The 16,462-nt window shown below is 50.6% G+C and overlaps 8 protein-coding genes across 8 annotated transcripts; 4 read left to right on the forward strand and 4 right to left on the reverse strand.

Annotated features, from left to right (window-relative positions):
- Nucleotides 1-1,660: 1,660 nt before the first annotated feature.
- ASPZODRAFT_58752 (hypothetical protein) lies at nucleotides 1,661-2,912 on the forward strand (the record flags this gene model as incomplete). Its single annotated transcript, XM_022728798.1, has 4 exons — nucleotides 1,661-1,895; nucleotides 2,183-2,303; nucleotides 2,550-2,700; nucleotides 2,763-2,912. 4 exons carry the CDS (start codon nucleotides 1,661-1,663, stop codon nucleotides 2,910-2,912), a joined length of 657 nt encoding a protein of 218 aa, XP_022584127.1.
- Nucleotides 2,730-5,758, reverse strand: ASPZODRAFT_983397 (hypothetical protein). The gene has a single exon (XM_022730575.1). It carries the CDS (start codon nucleotides 5,539-5,541, stop codon nucleotides 3,034-3,036), a length of 2,508 nt encoding a protein of 835 aa, XP_022584128.1. The 5' UTR covers nucleotides 5,542-5,758; the 3' UTR covers nucleotides 2,730-3,033.
- A 217-nt stretch (nucleotides 5,759-5,975) lies between these two features.
- Nucleotides 5,976-6,629, forward strand: ASPZODRAFT_59327 (hypothetical protein; the record flags this gene model as incomplete). The annotated part of the gene is made up of 1 exon (XM_022728840.1): nucleotides 5,976-6,629. The coding sequence occupies one exon, from the start codon at nucleotides 5,976-5,978 to the stop codon at nucleotides 6,627-6,629; it is 654 nt and encodes a 217-aa protein (XP_022584129.1).
- A 632-nt stretch (nucleotides 6,630-7,261) lies between these two features.
- On the forward strand, nucleotides 7,262-8,121 carry ASPZODRAFT_12744 (hypothetical protein; the record flags this gene model as incomplete). Its single annotated transcript, XM_022721747.1, has 2 exons — nucleotides 7,262-7,572; nucleotides 7,635-8,121. The coding sequence occupies 2 exons, from the start codon at nucleotides 7,262-7,264 to the stop codon at nucleotides 8,119-8,121; spliced, it is 798 nt and encodes a 265-aa protein (XP_022584130.1).
- A 34-nt stretch (nucleotides 8,122-8,155) lies between these two features.
- On the reverse strand, nucleotides 8,156-9,999 carry ASPZODRAFT_986182 (hypothetical protein). Its single transcript, XM_022730578.1, has 5 exons — nucleotides 9,946-9,999; nucleotides 9,834-9,867; nucleotides 9,541-9,769; nucleotides 8,965-9,479; nucleotides 8,156-8,898 (listed from the first exon to the last, which is right to left on the reverse strand). The coding sequence occupies exons 3-5, from the start codon at nucleotides 9,609-9,611 to the stop codon at nucleotides 8,345-8,347; spliced, it is 1,140 nt and encodes a 379-aa protein (XP_022584131.1). The 5' UTR covers nucleotides 9,612-9,769; nucleotides 9,834-9,867; nucleotides 9,946-9,999; the 3' UTR covers nucleotides 8,156-8,344.
- Nucleotides 10,000-10,112: 113 nt separating this feature from the next.
- ASPZODRAFT_88923 (hypothetical protein) lies at nucleotides 10,113-11,694 on the reverse strand. Its single transcript, XM_022730335.1, has 4 exons — nucleotides 11,234-11,694; nucleotides 10,905-11,166; nucleotides 10,495-10,822; nucleotides 10,113-10,395 (listed from the first exon to the last, which is right to left on the reverse strand). The coding sequence occupies exons 1-4, from the start codon at nucleotides 11,371-11,373 to the stop codon at nucleotides 10,193-10,195; spliced, it is 933 nt and encodes a 310-aa protein (XP_022584132.1). The 5' UTR covers nucleotides 11,374-11,694; the 3' UTR covers nucleotides 10,113-10,192.
- A 557-nt stretch (nucleotides 11,695-12,251) lies between these two features.
- ASPZODRAFT_163714 (hypothetical protein) lies at nucleotides 12,252-14,155 on the forward strand (the record flags this gene model as incomplete). Its single annotated transcript, XM_022726642.1, has 5 exons — nucleotides 12,252-12,509; nucleotides 12,576-13,010; nucleotides 13,087-13,384; nucleotides 13,459-13,556; nucleotides 13,625-14,155. The coding sequence occupies 5 exons, from the start codon at nucleotides 12,252-12,254 to the stop codon at nucleotides 14,120-14,122; spliced, it is 1,587 nt and encodes a 528-aa protein (XP_022584133.1). The 3' UTR covers nucleotides 14,123-14,155.
- A 1,009-nt stretch (nucleotides 14,156-15,164) lies between these two features.
- Nucleotides 15,165-16,361, reverse strand: ASPZODRAFT_128114 (hypothetical protein). Its single transcript, XM_022721929.1, has 3 exons — nucleotides 16,181-16,361; nucleotides 15,949-16,128; nucleotides 15,165-15,897 (listed from the first exon to the last, which is right to left on the reverse strand). The coding sequence occupies exons 1-3, from the start codon at nucleotides 16,186-16,188 to the stop codon at nucleotides 15,597-15,599; spliced, it is 489 nt and encodes a 162-aa protein (XP_022584134.1). The 5' UTR covers nucleotides 16,189-16,361; the 3' UTR covers nucleotides 15,165-15,596.
- Between the last annotated feature and the right edge of the window lie 101 nt (nucleotides 16,362-16,462).

Here is a 16,462-nt window from a genome sequence, read left to right on the forward strand (position 1 = left end):
AACCTAAAGCTTTGGCCATATGTTTTCGTTTCTCGTTGCGCGCTATCCCACGCAAATCACCGTTTTGACATCGACTCTCCTCCGTTTTATTCCGTAAAGCAGTGGTGGAATGTGGCCAGTAGCCACTCATCAGACACAGCCAGAGAAAGGAGAACCCCGCCAGCCAGGATTCCTGGCCGATCCCGCAAAGATCTGAGCGCAATGGTCGATCCCCAGCGATGACGATACTCCGCGTGTCCGATCGTTCTGGCGCGCGCTGCGGTGTCACTGTTATGTCGTCCCGTTCCGTCAAGGTTCGGCAATTCCACGGTTTGATGCAAGGAGTGGTGCCAGACGGTGTCTTCGTGGGATAACAAGGACCCTCTACTCCATACCCTCTCTCCCAGGTTCGCTTCCGCCGGTTGATAGGCTGGAAGAACTGGCCAGGGGTCTGCAAGTGTAAAACAAGGCAGGTGAGACAGATAGATAGAGACTTACAGCTCCTGCTAAACACTAACCAAGCCCCCTCCCTCCTCTATACTCTATGAAAAGGACTGATCGCCGCAGGGTGTGCACAAACCTACGGCAGATACGAAGTACTCTGTATGGATAGAGTAGTGGTAGTGGTAGTAGTAGTGGTAGAAGAGGCAGCGGGGAAGATGGATAAGAATAGAGTCGGCCGAGAAATCCACCCAACCACGCGCGTAACGGTCCGAAGCCGCTTGGTCCCGTCACATACCGTACGATACGGAAAATACAGGTGTAAATCCGTACCAGGTCTTTTCCGCTTTGGAACTAGTGCTTGTACTAGTCTACTTCGGGCACTCTGCGTAATGCTCAGCTCGCCCTCCGCGACGCCGGACAACAGTCCATCATCAACTGACAGGGGATAGTAGAGGAAGAATCTCAGACGCGATCCAAGCTGAAGGGAAAAGGTAAATCAGTAAGTGGGATGCTCTTTGCCTATCTGAATGTGTCAGACTCACCTGCCCACCTTGTTTTGCTGTCTTCGTTCTTGTTTGCTGTTTATCGTCGTCGTGGTTTCTAATTACGACGGTTGTTGCTATTATTGCTATCCCACCCCTCTTTCTCATTCCTCCCCTCCCTTTGCTCATGTCGCAAATCACGATCGAATACTCTTGTACTGACTTTCCAGCAGGTCATCTGACCATCAAAAAAAATCCTGCAGCCTACCAGAACCGTCATAATCTTACCCCTCGTCTGCATTCTTTTTACGCCTCCACACCCTTCCTTTTTGCCAGTCTTGGGAGGAGACAATCAACGCACCAATAATCCCGCGCCTCAAGTTGCACGGTCTTGCCCAAACCGCTTGAGTTGCACTGCCGGAGGTTTTCTCTTTCCCCAGGTACTCAGAAGATATTGTCTATTGAGGGCTCTCTTTCAATCTACGACAAAGACACAGGCGCAGGTACACTATAACAGTCACTATCACAAGCGTCGGCAGGGGTTTTCGACTTAGACGGACCAAGCCCCAAGCGCGAGTCATCTGGCCTGTTGGATTCCACATCCCGGTATCCTCCCTCCACACAGACACACATACACACACCATCGTCGCAGATCATCTGCACGCAGATAGTACCCGTCGTGCATAGGCCCTGCAGACCCTGTCTGGGAAAGAAGCTTCATCTGCAGGTAGAACTGGGCAGGATAGCAACAAAACATGGCAACTAGTTCATTTCGCGATTCGGTCAACTCCCTGGGCTGGTCGCGGAGAGACCAAGATCTGCCGGCCCGCGCCAACAATTCCTCTGCCTCCACACCATTTCTATCCAGACTCCAATCCCTAAACCCGTTTGGCCAACGGGATGGCTACTTGCAACTCCCCACCCATGAAGGCCCCGGCGCGCCTCTGCCTGCGCCCACTCGACGAGAAGAGGAAGAGAGCTTCCTTGCCTGTACGTTTTGAACCTTTTTTTAGTTGCCCTTTTTTACGCTCCTCCCCGAGCCCATGACCGGTCTAGCCGGAGATCTGCGGCTCCCCGTCCAAGGTGGTGCACAGTTCCTGCGTCTGAACGAAATCATCGGATCTCCTGGAGGGTGTCATGCTTGCTAAGAGACAGGACGGGGGGAGCCTCTCTCAATGAGTCCCGGAATGACTGCTATGTCTCAGCCATCTGATGACAGAAAACAAGATTCAAGTTTGAGGCTGACTATTTTTGACTTTTCCTCCCTTCTTCTGCAGTGAGTCGATGGGATCGTATGCTTATCTTCGCTGCCTGCAACGCCGGTGCCGCCATTTGTTTCCTGATCTGTTTTTTTCTCTTCCCGGTACTATCACTCAAGCCGCGCAAATTCGCAATCTTGTAAGTTTCCCCCCCCCCCTTCCCCTCTTTATGACCCTGGTCAGGACTTTTTTTATATTTGCCTTCTTCTACCTGTTTGTGTCGGCACCCACAATCCGCGTGGCTTGAGCATACGCAAGCCATCCACACTTCTTATCCCATGGAACACGAATACGACTTTACCCAAAGGCAAATAACGGCATTTGGGCAACTCGCCTCAACTACTCAGCTGATATCCCTAAACTAACCGGTTTTTTCTTCACACAGATGGTCAGTCGGTTCCGTTCTGTTCCTACTATCATGGGCTGTCCTTATGGGACCGATGACCTACACCAAACACCTGGTCTCGGGACCCCGGCTACCCTTTACGGCCATGTACTTTGGCTCGATCGCCATGACTCTGTATTTCGCCATCGGAGTGAGTGTTCCCCCGTGTGTTCCGTTTACCAGGCAGGACAGTCTATTCTAACACAACTATAGCTCCATTCCACGCTGCTCACCCTCATCTCATCCATCTTACAGCTCGCCACACTTGTCTGGTACCTGGTCAGCTACTTTCCAATGGGGAGCACTGGGCTGCAGTTCATGGGTCGCTTCGGTGCGCAGCGCGTCTCTGCCTGGATGACTTGATGTATATATACTTTATTTTTACTATCGCTAGCACACTTACACTGAACATTATATTCATAATCCATCATGCATGTGACTGGTCATTGTATCTACTATGTAATGTATTGCATGTTCTTTTTTTTCATCTCCTCATCACAACAGTAACCACCCCTGACACAACCTTCACACCGGGAACCTCTGCCTCCCAGATCCCCGTGCCCGGCCCTGAACCCCCGGTCACCCACCGCTGCAAAAGGTCGTTGCTTTCCTTGGGCTTCACCTCCGGCGCGGCGGTGCCCACCGTGATATGCGGGAATCGATTGGCACAGACCCACTCCTGCTGGAGGGTTTGCTGGCTGTCGTCTGCGGGCAAGATACGCGCGATAAAGGCCATGACGCGGTCGTCCCAGACGAGCCGTTCGATGCGGACACGCAAAGAAGCTAATGTGGGGGTAGTTGACGTCGTGGGTGTCGCAATATTCTGGTGCTGGATTTCTCTTATCCGTGCGATGTATTGCTCTGTATACCGCTCCCATAGATGCGGGTGCTCCGATTTGGAGGCGCGATGGATCAGAGTGACGTGGAAGGCGGGCTGCAGGCAGCGGCTGTTGACGAGATGGTGGTACATGCGTGTCTTCTCGGGGGAATTGCTTAGGCTTGGATCCGAGAAGATAGAATGCAAGACGGTCAGGATGTCGGTTGTGGGGACGGAGATGGAGAAGTATTCGATCTTCTTGGCGAGGGTTTCAGGGTCGAGGAGCTGTTGCTGTTGCTGGCCTTGTCCTGCTCCTGCTCCTGCGGCGGCGGCAGGCTTCTTCTCCTTGGGCTTCTTCGGGCCATATCCGCCGCTGAGGTCTACATCGACGTGGTAGTCGGTCATGGCGGCTGCGATGGCATCGTCGAGCTCCTGTGCTGAGGGCACCCGTTCCACGATGGCAGGGTAAGCGGCGTGCAGGCTGCGGACGATCTTTTCGAGGTTCTCGCGAGACGAAGAGGCCACGTTGAGGTTGATAACTTGGTCGAAGTGTCGGTCCGGGTCGCGCTCGGTGTTGACGCCTTCGAACCGGGTGAGGAAGCCCTCCATGATCCCGATGACCTCCTCACTGCCCTTACTTCCGGCCCGGATGGTTTGGTGGTTGTCGCCTCGTTCCAGTACGCGTCGCCGGGTCACCTCTCTGATGCCCGGCAGCAGCTCGCCCTTGGGTTCGTGTACCCAGTGCAGAGCCACGAACCGCGCATCTGATAGCACAGGCAGCACATCGTCCATGAGCTGCTGTCTTTCCCGCTTCTGATGGTTGTTGCGGTCGGCAATCACGACCGGGTGGTCGGACAGCAGACTGCAGACGTCAAACGCAAACCTCTTGGGCTTGTTCTTCTGCTTGGGGATATTGTCGTTTTGGACATGGCCCCAGCCAAATAGTTTGACGAGAGCAAGCGCTACCGTGGTTTTTCCACAGCCGAGCGAGGCGATAGGGGCTAGGATGACGTTCTTTGTCACGCCGCCACTGCCTTCGCCCTGCTTTTCCATGGCGATGATATCGGATCCCTTCAGGCCCCGTTCTTTGAGGAACCCATCGCGCATCGCGATGATGCCGTGGTTCTGATTGTAGAGCTTTGCAAGTTGAGGATTCTTGTTGAGCTGCCGGCGTGCGTATTGAAGATACTCTTCAGTGATCTGCTTGTGCTTCTTGATTCTAGGGAGTTTGCCGCCAATGACGGCCTTGGTGCATTCACGCCACTGTCTGTACATTAAATAGGGCTCCTCGAACTTGTACTTGAAGAACCAGTCGCGGTAGGGGCGTTTACCGCCGTCTTCGCTGAGCTGACACCGAATCACAAACCCTTCGGTTTCCCGACCGTTCCAGGTCCCCGTCTGGGCACATTCTTCCAGGAAGCTTTTCACGGTGTGAATCTCATCAAGGACAAGGAAGTTTGCTTTCTTGAACCCCCAGGCATCAGCGAATTTGTGCACGTCTGCACTGGGCAACGTCGCGAATTCGGGTACGTTGAAGTTGATGCCGTGGATGTAGATACCCGATGCAGCTTCATCGTAGGCGAGCACATGCTCCTCGAAGCTGTCATCACATAGTTCTCCAACGGCGGTAGCATTCAGTCTGCGCAGCTCTCTTGCAAGATCTCTGGCCGACTTGCCAACCGAGGAGACGTGGTGCTCGACCCATCGTTCGCCGGCCTGGGCATGGCTCACTTCTGCGTCGCTTCTCACACCGGTCGAATGCTTGCTGCAGACCAGCAACGTGCCATCCTCCAAGCCGGATATGAAGATAATGCATCCATTCTCTTTCACGCTCAGCTCGTACGGACCCCGTGTGTTCTGTTGAATGTTCTGCCATACGGTTTGGTGCACTTCATCCACATTGAAGAACTTGTCGTACCCCCGAACCGCAATCTCGGGTGTCCCATCCTGCCTTTCTGTTGTGAACAGTCCTCTTGCATAAGTAGGAAGATCTCGGCGCTTGTAATCCCAGTCCATGAACTTCCACGAGTCCACCGTCACATCCTTCGTTCCGGCTACGGCGAAAGTGGACTTTTTGCATGTGAAAGATGACTTCGCATGGCCCCTGGATTTCCCGCTGGCAGCTTCCAGGCTGCTCACCAGCAGTGCAACCTCGTTAGGGTCCTGCTGGACCATGGCTGCTGCAATTATCTCAGTTGGAGGTGGTGTTGGATTGGAGCACACGAGGCGAGTTACGATAAGAAGAGGGGATGCGGTAAGGTGGGGGAGGAAACAAAAAAAAACCCGTCACTGACTCTCTGACAAGCTCTACAAGGACCAGCTTCCACCTTTTTATCTCCCTTGCACTCTTCCACACCAGCACTGAGTGACTCAGATTGCGTCTTGCAAACTGCTTGAGAACCACTGCGGGGCCGACACGAGAGAAGGATCTACGCAATAATTCTTCGCGATTGCTTTGTTACCTGCGCCACCATCTGCCCCTCCCACGCCGGGGAACGTTTCAAGACAGTGAGGCTGACTTATTTCTCTTTTTCCATCCTTAGAATGACTCACTAAGAACCGCTTTGACAGTCGTAAAAAGATTCCAGAGCCCACTCAGGCCAGCCACAATGAGTCAACCGAACCCTTACATTCTCGCTGCCGATAACCCTTCAGCACTGCTGACGTTGTTACGCGCGAATCCTGCCATCGCCTCGGAGCAAGACGACCATGGCTATTCGCTGCTGCACGCTGCGGCGTCCTACGGACACATTGATCTGTTACGGGCACTGGTGAAGGAGTTTGGCGTGGACGTTAATATGCTCGATGAGGATTCCGAAACATGCCTGTTTGTCACGGAAACCGTCGAGGTCGCCAAGTGCCTGGTGGAAGAGCTTGGTGTGGACTATCACCGCACGAACGACGAGGGCCTGACGGCGCAGCAGACTGTCGAAAGCGATGGGTCGTTCCCAGAAGTTGCACTGTACCTCAGATCAGTCACTGGCGACTCATGCGCCTCGATGGCGCCTATCCAACCCGCCGACGCCTTGAACCCTGCCCCGCCGCTGCCTCCGAACATCCAGATGAACATTGGGACAATGTCAGAGCAGGAGGTTACGGGCGAGGTGGACCCTGAGTTCAAGCGGCGGATTGACGAGCTGGCTGCTCGCGAGGACTTTCACAGCGAAGCGACTCAGAACCAGCTACGAGCTCTGGTGATGGATGCTATTAGAGGCGCTGATATTGAGACTGGGGATCGAGATGTGCGACAAAGGACGGAATAATCGTGATGCTCCGGTAACTAGCACAACACAACACAACACAGCGCTCTGCATCTTGGTTGGCAAAATTCCGCCAAACACTTGACCTTCCCTTCGTTTGAAGTTGACTTCATACCCGAAGGTTCAATGGTTCCATCCCTCCGCCTCGGTCTGGGTCAGGACTCACAAAACCTGAATGACTCTGGGTCTTCAGACCTCGTGGTCCTTGTGCATATGCATTATGCACGAAATCAATACCCAAGGGTTTATGAATGTGTAGTGTGTACGACTTGACATGGAATTAGAAGATACGGAATTCGTCACCATTTTGCTAGCATTACAGATAATGACCATGATGTCCTTACCATCATGTTGATTGGTATCTTGTGGATAGTCTTCTCTCGCCTAGGGTCTAGATAAAATGGAGTAGTATATAATTAAATCGTTTATAATATCTCTCTGACCTATGTAATTTTTCTTGGACTCACTATACACGAGCCAGCGCTGACCTGAGCACTCTACTCTGTATTTGTCCCCGCACTAACTTATCAATTGTCCTTCGAGTCCAGGATTAACAACCACTTCCATCCCTCGGTGATATATGCGAATTCGCTGACAAAAAAAAAGAAAGAGACAAGGATATTAAAGATAAAGAAATGTCACAATCTTCAACCCCTTATCCGACTCCATCTGCCTTCTACACTCCCACTCCTCGCGCGACGCATTCCCCCCTCAATCCGGACACGCCTCCGCCTCCGCCTCCAAAGCCAAGCAGTCACGAAGCAAGTCGGAGAGGCACACCGCAGGCTTCAATATCCTTCCCGCCTGGGTCTCAGCAACAACCTCGAGAGGGGTTTCCCGGTCCAGCCGCGGGGCCGGGCGCGAACCCAGCGAGCATCCCAGCTGTGCTCCCCGAGCCGCCCTCTATCGAGGAAGGGTGGCTCCCGGAGATCATCAAAGATAAATCGTACGGCCTGATAGTCTAGGGAGAGATAAATTAAAAGAGAGCGGGGGCTAATCATTTCATAGGACTGTGGATCTACAATCGATTCTCGAGCAGCCCGAGCTCATCTCCGCTCTGTCCTCCCTCCACCCTTCCTATGCCGTACACCAACAAAACCTGCGAAGCTGCCTAGCCTACAACCAGGACCTCGTGGAGAAGCTGACGGAACTGCAGAGCCATCTTGCGGAGATGCGGACCTCGACCGAGACCCTCCTGTTGACAAATCAATCGCTGGAAGTGACATGGCGCAAGAAGCAGACGGAGATGGACACCGCGCTAGCCCCTTGGTCGCCAAAGGGGCTTTATCAGCGACTAGGTTTATCTATTGCCGAGCAGGAGGCCGTCTGTCGGGCTGTTGAGGAGAGCTTCCTGGAAGGCGACCATCTCGGGCGGGCCTCAGAGAAAGAGGTCACGGACTGGGTCCGCCGCGTCAGGGCTGAGGCAGCCAAGTTGGCGGCCAGGAAAGAGGCGAAGGCGCGGTGGGATGAAGGCAGAGTGGGTGGATGGAGGTGATTCTTTAAGGTATGGGCACATGTATGAACTAGAGTTTATTGCACACTGTTTTATCATGCCATTGATGATCACCATTAATATTCATACACAGATATCAACTTTTTATACTACTATGGCTACTCCTCCTCCTCCTCCTTCGCACCAGTCTGAACTTGAAACCCCCTCATACATGTCAAATAGAGCTATACGATCCGAATCCCAGGGTCATTGTCGAGTTGGTATATTATATATCGACCCCTCGAGTTCCCGATGACTGTGCAAGACCAGGTATCGCATCCCCATTTTCGATATCTTCTGGTTGTCGCACACCACCCCTGCTGGACCAATTGTCATCGCCGACAGGGCTAGGAAAGCCAACCGCCTTGAAGAAGGCATTTTTGCGACTTCTGGCGCCCCACGACCAACCTGCCCCGCGTCGGATGGGCAGATGATACCATTTAAACCCGATCCAGGCGAAAAATATGCCCAAGGCGGTCCCAAATAAGATGTCGAACCCATGATGTCGGTGATTATACCAGCGCGAGGCTGCGATGAAGGACGCGGTGCCGAGTGGAACAAGGGCGACGATAAGCATATAAACCGGCGGCGCGGCCCCTTGGCTTCGGATAGCTAATCTCCAAGCCGAAGACGAGGATCGTGGCAGGCTGTTACTCTGGGTATCCGCTTCTGTTTTTGAGAGATAACCGGGTCGAGACGAATAATAGGGGAGATACGGGAACGCGATTTGGAGTTTGGAGCAGAGCCAAAGCGTCAAATAGGTCATCCCTGCGAAGGAGACTAGGAAGAAGCACGTCAATACTATATTCCAATATGAAATGTCGTTCGGCTGTTGGTTTCACTTACAGCATGCATGGCCACTAGGAAAGCTTGCAAAGCCATCCCCTTTGACCATTGAGGTTTTGTTTCGGCAGATCTCCCAGGTCACCAACGTCGGGGCCCCGCTCAGCTCTGTTCCCAGGCCACTGACAGTATATGTCTTGATCTTGGATAGGTCCGGGTCACAGCGAGCCAGAAAGTCCGGCCGCGGTTTACCGATCAGGTCTTTCAACCCCTGTACCGTGAGGAAAGCCCCCGCCAGTGCGACTCCCAGTCCCAGCCATCCCGCATTCCACTCCCACAGCTTGCGCCTCCACATCTGGGAACGAGAGCCATTCCCTTCGACAGCCGCGCCGGGCACGAGCAGGAAACTGCCGACCAGGATGATCACCGCTGGGGCCATCACAGCTACGAGCGCCAGGGTCCCCGTGGTGACGGTCTCGTTTGCCTGGTACGGATAGGAGATGCTCAGGTCAGCCAGCGAGAATGGGTTATGGTTCGGGGTAACCTTGGAGAAGGCATAGCCGACTAAAGCTGTAGCGCTGCAGAGATGAGTTAGCAAACACCGACTGGAAGTTGAGAATTTTGAAGCAACTGGCATACATGATTACAGCCCAGTCGATGATGTACGATAGCACGACCAGCTTGGAAAACCTGGTCAGTAACCTCGACATTGTGACGGTAGTAGCTCTGTGATCGACAAGGTCATCCCAGCAGTCCCCAACTCCGTCTCCTTGCGGGCTTCCTCTAGACCTCTCGAGTGATAATATTTCGCGTAGAAGGTTCGATCTCAGGACTGCAACGATCAATCCCTTGAAGGGCACGTGGCTAGCTGTCTTAGTCAGAGTCCAGATAAATGCCAAAACTTTGCCCACCTCTTGCCAATAACTTCCTACCTTTGAAGTCAAATACGTCGGTATCTATATATTCCTGCCAATTGTGATGCCTAAGAGTCAGTGCGCAATTAAACTCAAGGCAATCGAAAGCAGTGAACTTAGAATAGCTTACAGCGTCATTCCCAACGCAGCGTATTGGTTCCTGCTTAACCTACCAGAGTCAGACCATCTCATCTATGGATGGTGATACACGGTGGTCCATAAGAGTACCTTGGATTTATCTGACTATCTGCAGATCTTCTTATTTACAGTGAACTCAGGCATCTCTCAGCCATAGACTACTTACTAAAAACTAGTTCACTAATAATTATTAACTAGCTAGTTAATTAATTAATTACATTAGGTCGCACGACCGCTAACTACTTTTGCTTCCCCTCAAGATCAGTGAAAAACTCCCCTCCAAAGTCCCGGCTGCTATCGTTGAACCGGATCTTCTTGTTGATCTCTTCGATCTTCTCGACGTCCTCGGGCTCCAGCCGAAAATCGCCTTCGAGATTTGCCTTGATGCGCGATGGCGTCTTGGACTTGCAGAGCACAGAGTGGCCTTGCGCGACGCCCCATGCTATAAGGCTGTCAGTTGCACATGAAGAAGAATAGCCAGAACAAAAATGATGGATAAAGAGGGATATGACGATAGGCCAAAGGGAGCTTTAAAACGAACCAAGAGCAACGTGCGCGGCGTTCTTGCCATATTTCTTCCCGATCTCGGTCAGAAGGGGTTCCTCGATCAGTTTTCCGAGCTTGGTCTGGCCGGTGTAGATGGCGTTCTGGTTGCCGAAGGAAGAGTAATGCGTCACATGGATGCCCTTGGATTTGAGCCACTCGGTAAAGGCCTTCTGCTGCAGCCAGGGGTGGCATTCAATCTGGTGCACGGCGGGCACCACCTTGGTGTTCTGCAGGAGATGCTCCAGTTCGGCCTTGGAGAAATTGGAGACGCCAATCGCCTTCACCTTGCCGGTTTCAAGGAGTTTCTCCATGGCTTTGTATGTCTTGAGGTTTATTCATCAGTCGTCTTTTTCCATGGGTCTTTTTGGGGGGGGGGGGGGGTAGAAAAAAAAGCGAAGTACATACATCGACACTGTCAACATCAATCACTATATGCTTGCCGTTCTCTTTCGGAAAGAGATTGTCTCCTCGTTGCCAGGCGATCGGCCAGTGAATCAGGAACAAGTCGACATAATCCAGGCCCAGATTGTCAAGGGATTCTTGGAGCGCCTTCGGGACGTCGTCTGGGTGGTGCATATTGTTCCACAGCTTTGTGGTCACGAATAGCTGCTCACGAGGCACGCCGCTCTTGCGGATGGCGTTGCCGACATACTTTTCTGTGCCGTACCTGGGAAAAGTCAGAATCTCATATGTCTTCCTCCTTTGGTGGACGAAAACAACCCCGTTGCACCTACACTCGAGCAGTATCAATATGGCGGTATCCCGCCTTGATCGCTTCGCTGACGGCCTCTTCCTGGGCATGCTCATCCTGCCAGGTTCCAAAGCCGATGGCTGGGATCTCTGCACCGGTATTGAGCTTGAATCGAGTAGACATGCTTGTGAGTCAATCAGAAAAAGAATCTGTATGGGAACAAGAATTTTCACTCTTAGTTAATGTTTTAAATGCTGGCAGAATCGAAGTAGGCCCTCATATACATGGCGACTGGCGACGTCAATTTGACGCATATTTCAGGGTAGAATCCAGCCTCGCACGCCTGGAGGCGGATATGACGTCGGAATGAAGAACCGATTCAATGTGGACCTGCTTCAAGGAACACAGCTGCAGGTTTCTTCTAGAGCAGACCTAGATTAAGCTTTTGTGTATATCACTGTTTGTTAATTTTAATTATGATTATCTTTCCGAGGTTCTCTGAAGGGACTGATCCAGAGCTTTATATATCAGTATCGTCCACACTGTGCTATAATACTGCAAATTAGAAAATAAAAGCTTGTCTGAAAGCTATAGGCATCTTTACTCAAGAAAGATAGTCTGTGTTGTTTAGAGTATTGGCCAACCAGTCTCGAAAGTTCAAAATAATCCTTTTGTAGATGACCAACCAGCAGCAGCCTATCTACCAGGTAATCCTCGCCTTTCAGCATCAGGACAGCCTCCTATAGCTTTAATCTATTTTGCCTAATGAGCTGGTCTAGAATACTAAAATACATTTTAGTTATACAGCTTCTTATAGGCTCAAGTCACTGTACAACTGAAGTTTCAGTGAAAAGTGTACTCTCAGAATTGGACAACTCTCACTTCTAGATCAGCCACCAGTTACTTTTCTATTCTCTCACTTTATATACATGTTAATTAGGAGAATACTAATAAATATAAATACCCCTCTTTAGTTCTTTTTCCTTTTTCTTCATCGACACTTCCTTACTCTGCTCTTTTACTACCTATACTCCTAACATCTGTCCTTTTATATCTTATAAATGACTGAAAGGCTCTCTACCCCTACTTCTGTGCTCAAGATGGATATTGAAAGAGATCATATCTTAGATACTGCTGAGCCCTTAGTCAATAATACCCTCCTAGATAGCAATGTCCTTTCAGGTGATGACTCTTTACACAAAGGAGAATCTTCAGAAGATGTTGAGATCCCTCATGTTGAAGAGCTGTCTGGAGTTGAAGAGATCCCCCGTCTAGATGAAAGCCAATCTAGTAGTCATCTTGTGGCCTTGCCCACAGAGGTACTATATTGAAAAATTTCCTAAATCCCCTGATTTGAGTTGAAAAACTGACCTGTTGCAACCCAGCTCATCCAACACATCGCCTATCTACTGCCGACCGATCGAGATCTTGCAAACTTCACGTCTACCTGTTCCTCTATTTCTTTTCAAATTCTTCCTGCTCATTCGTCGGTTTGGAGAAGCCGCTTCCATGCCCTCTACGATGTTTCTCCCAATAGATCCAGCCTGGAACTAAAGAGAGAGTACCAGATCCGTTCCATCGTCTTGCGAAACCCGATCAGCTTTCAGGATGGAGAGACCGAGAAACAGACGCTCTGGCTGGAGACGATGAAAACCCTGATTCTAGAGGCCCTCGAAATCCCTTACAAGAATGGACAATGGTTCTCGAAGAACGTGGAGACAATCCGTCGCTTGCTTTGCCATACCAGATTCCTCGATAGACCCGTCGTTGGATCTGACGGTGTTACTATCCCTTCAGACTTGTTCTGCATTAACCAACTGGTGGGTCAGATAATGAATGATGGTGGGCTTCAAGTTGCAGTCAATAAATAGTGCTAACCGAAAGTGTGTTCAATAGCTATTAACTAGTCTAGCCCTCCATCCTAAAATGTCCATCGGCTGCCTGCGAACAGACTATGATCTCGACATCATCTACAGCTTCCATGGTCAACGTGCAGAGTTTATTCAGAATGGAAAGGTCAACTTGCAGATCTTGATGCACATTCGGAATTTCTGGCACCGCCACGTCCTGAACCACGATGAGAATACATTCTTCTACCTTTTCATCAACCTGAAGGAGGATCGACTGCCGGGTCTCTTGAAAAGTCTCGAGCTCAAGGACTTGCCGCTGAGCCCCTACTGGCTAGGCTTCACCTGTGAGTAGCAACCATGAAGACCGTATTTGAAGGAACACAATAAACACTGACACAACGGATGGTTCGTGGTTTAGCCTGCCTTCATCCGCTGCCCGACGGTCTGGAGGAAGACGAAGAAGAACGCCAGACCTGCGCTGATCTCGAGGACCACGTGGAGTGGGTACCTCTCTGGGTAAGCCTCACATTCGTTCCAAGGCCCACGCTTGATCTAAGCCCTTTGATACTAACTGTATACTCAAGGCCATGTCGATCCATATCGACAGAGATCCGGCAAACTGGCCCCCCGTCTTCCAGCAGGTTCTGCCTTTCATGGACGGGCCGGAGAACCGCGTGTACTTCAAGGGCACGCGGGGGGAGAAATGCGCAACGGCGAAGGTGGAAGAGAGATATCCTCTGCGGGGGTTCGTCGAACCCTTCAGGCACCCCCAGGGAGAAATCCCTGGGTGGAAGCGAGTCTGCTGGGCCGTCTACTACCCAAAGAGTAGAGAGCTGCCTTTGGTCCCGCATGACGCGGTCGACCAGGAGATCGACTCCTGGTTTCCGCAGGAAGTGTGGCCGCCCACCGGCATCGAAGACGACTTCTACGAGCTCTACTTCTTCGAGGGGGTAGTCTTGCCCGGCGGCCGCGTCATGCTGGGATACTGGCAGGATGCCCTTTGGCAGGAAGGGGATGGCCCGTTTATCTTCTGGGACACCGAAAGGGCATTTGCAGATGAGATGATTCCAAAATCAAGTTAGTTAGGCAGTTAGCCTACGTATAAGTATTACTCCGTACTATCAGGCCATGAAGGTGCCAACCGTGCAAAAAAAAAACAAAAGCAAAGGATGTGTCAATGGTAGTCCAAATCGGGTATGGCTCCAAAACGTGAACTTCGCTTCTGCGCAATGCCGCTCGCCGTAGCGCTAGTATCCACCCGTATATTTTTCTCGCAACCCACAATTTTTTTTTTCTCTTTCTCTCTTCCAACATCTTTCTTTCACTTGCAGCTTCAAGCAGCACAGTGAAAGCCGGAAGTGTCGAGGTCAGCATTCCTCGACACTTCCCATCGGCTAGCAGGATGCTAGATGAAATGGACATCTCATATCTTGCTGTGCATTGCTCAATAATATAAAAGGTAACTTGCTTATTTCCTTTTTCTCTCTTATTCCTCCTTCTTTCCTTTTCGTGATGACTCTATGACACGCTAAGGCATTCCTCAAACTTAATTCACCATGTGGAATCTGTCGTAACTTAAGTTTCAGCCTTGTCTGATCGCTTTCTACAACCTCAATGCTATTTTCTTGCTCGTTTTTGGATTCGAGATGCAGCAGCTAACAATCTGCTCCTAGGTACTGAGATCTTACCCTGAATCCCTTCCATCACGCCTGCCCTGTTTCTATGAGGAAATCTTGAACGAACGGGCGGACAGAACGTGTACATCGCTCTGCATCCATTACATACAGAGCGTACAAACTCTGTGGGTGTTAGAGGGGTGTATAACTTGTTGAGAACTCGTCACCTGACTTTTTGATCAAAAATTTTCATCATGATGAAAAAATCACATAATTTGGGTTGAGGCATCGACTAACTTGTCCTTGTCTCTAGGTACATTTATTTTGCTCTTGTTTTTGCACTATTCTTTCCCGCATGATCAACTATTACATGATGAACACTATTCACACTGTTTGAACCGGTCGCTTCTGCGTCCCGGATATGAACTCACCATACAAAAATCTGATTTAATGAGGTGAGTCGTCTTCTGGTCTTGGTCTACGCATTCTCTGGCTAATTGTGGCTGACAGCCTGACTCTAGTTGACATGCTCTACACTTTGACTCGATTGTCACACGCAATATGTTTCTGTTCTGTTGCTGACCCCCGACGTCGATAGGTATTGTCGAGAACACGCATTTGTAAATTCTTCACGAACCCTCCTATGGTAGGTCTTCCACCTTGTTACCCCCCTTCGCCTTGTCACCTGATGAACTCAATTTTTTCGCTGTGTTCTTGCTGAACTACATTGAAGAAACAAAAAATTTCACCTTGGAGAACTGATATCTCCTCTTTTGCACTATATTGCATATTATCTAGACTTTCATATACTGACTGTTCTATAGATTCCGATACCCTCATCATAGTTCATAAATAATATTGATACCTGCAAATATCCCTCGCACGTAGTTGTCTAGTTAGTCCTCGAGACAACCGTAGTCATTGTACAAGATGTCTGTAGTCACTTGAACAAATTATGTTTCTTGTGCCACCCCTCCAGACTCTCCGGCCCATACAGCTCATGTACCTGCTTCTTCCCCTCCGGCCAGCGCACCCAAGCCGGCTTCGAACCCGCCATGATACAGACCATCTCCTCCGGGACGGGCAGCTCCGTATCGATCGCCGACGCGAACGGATGGATCAGTTCCGGCCAGTGGTGATCCCACACCCAGAGCATGGTGCTGCAGTTTGAGCAGAAGCTGCGCTCGGACGAACACGGCGATTCCTCTGCCGTACCTCTATCCTTGACTGCAGTATACTTCCTGTACTTTTTCAGCATGTAACACTTGCAAGTCATTTAAGTAGGTACCTACTTGATAAGCTCCTTCCCTGTGATGATTTCAAGGGAATCAGCTATCCCCCCCAGATTGACACTACCGCTGTATCCGCCGACCTTGCGACAGATGCTGCACGCGCAGAGCTGGTAGGGCACTGGCGTGTTGGAGTCGAGGGCGAACTCGACACCGCCGCATTGGCAGCTTCCGGAGAGTTTCCTGTTCGTTAGTTATGGATGTCGGTGGGGGGAATAAACTAATGTAAGCGTACATGGGCATGATTTATAATATCTTGCAAGGGTAGATTCCATATATTGTAAAGTTGGGTTGGTTGTATGTGGTCGGGGTGTTTTATATATGCAGGCGTCATCAATATACTACACTACATATGTAGTATAGAGTAGTACTATAACTATAGTTACTCCTATCTCCGTGTTTGCATCTCATTAGTAAGGCTCTACCGCCAATAAACTGTTCTCTCATAAGCCATCAATCAATCCGTCCGGTCTACTCCGCGACATCTTGTTCCTTGTAAGCTTCTGACTGGTGAATG

Source organism: Penicilliopsis zonata (assembly GCF_001890105.1).
Source record: "Penicilliopsis zonata CBS 506.65 unplaced genomic scaffold ASPZOscaffold_2, whole genome shotgun sequence".
Classification (NCBI taxonomy): Eukaryota; Fungi; Ascomycota; class Eurotiomycetes; order Eurotiales; family Aspergillaceae; genus Penicilliopsis; species Penicilliopsis zonata.

Bases quoted from the DNA above. Each gene is read 5' to 3' on its own strand.
- ASPZODRAFT_983397 (XM_022730575.1), bottom strand. From the start codon at position 5,541: ATGGTCCAGCAGGACCCTAACGAGGTTGCACTGCTGGTGAGCAGCCTG.
- ASPZODRAFT_88923 (XM_022730335.1), bottom strand. From the start codon at position 11,373: ATGTCTACTCGATTCAAGCTCAATACCGGTGCAGAGATCCCAGCCATC. The intron at 10,823-10,904 runs GTATGTACTTCG...ATAAACCTCAAG, and splicing joins TTGATGTTGACAGTGTCGAT to ACATACAAAGCCATGGAGAA. The intron at 10,396-10,494 runs GTTCGTTTTAAA...ACAGCCTTATAG, and splicing joins CGCCGCGCACGTTGCTCTTG to CATGGGGCGTCGCGCAAGGC.
- ASPZODRAFT_128114 (XM_022721929.1), bottom strand. The intron at 15,898-15,948 runs GTAGGTACCTAC...GAAAAAGTACAG, and splicing joins ACAGGGAAGGAGCTTATCAA to GAAGTATACTGCAGTCAAGG.
- ASPZODRAFT_986182 (XM_022730578.1), bottom strand. From the start codon at position 9,611: ATGTCGAGGTTACTGACCAGGTTTTCCAAGCTGGTCGTGCTATCGTAC. The intron at 9,480-9,540 runs GTATGCCAGTTG...TCATCTCTGCAG, and splicing joins ATCGACTGGGCTGTAATCAT to CGCTACAGCTTTAGTCGGCT. The intron at 8,899-8,964 runs GTAAGTGAAACC...GCTTCTTCCTAG, and splicing joins TCCTAGTGGCCATGCATGCT to TCTCCTTCGCAGGGATGACC.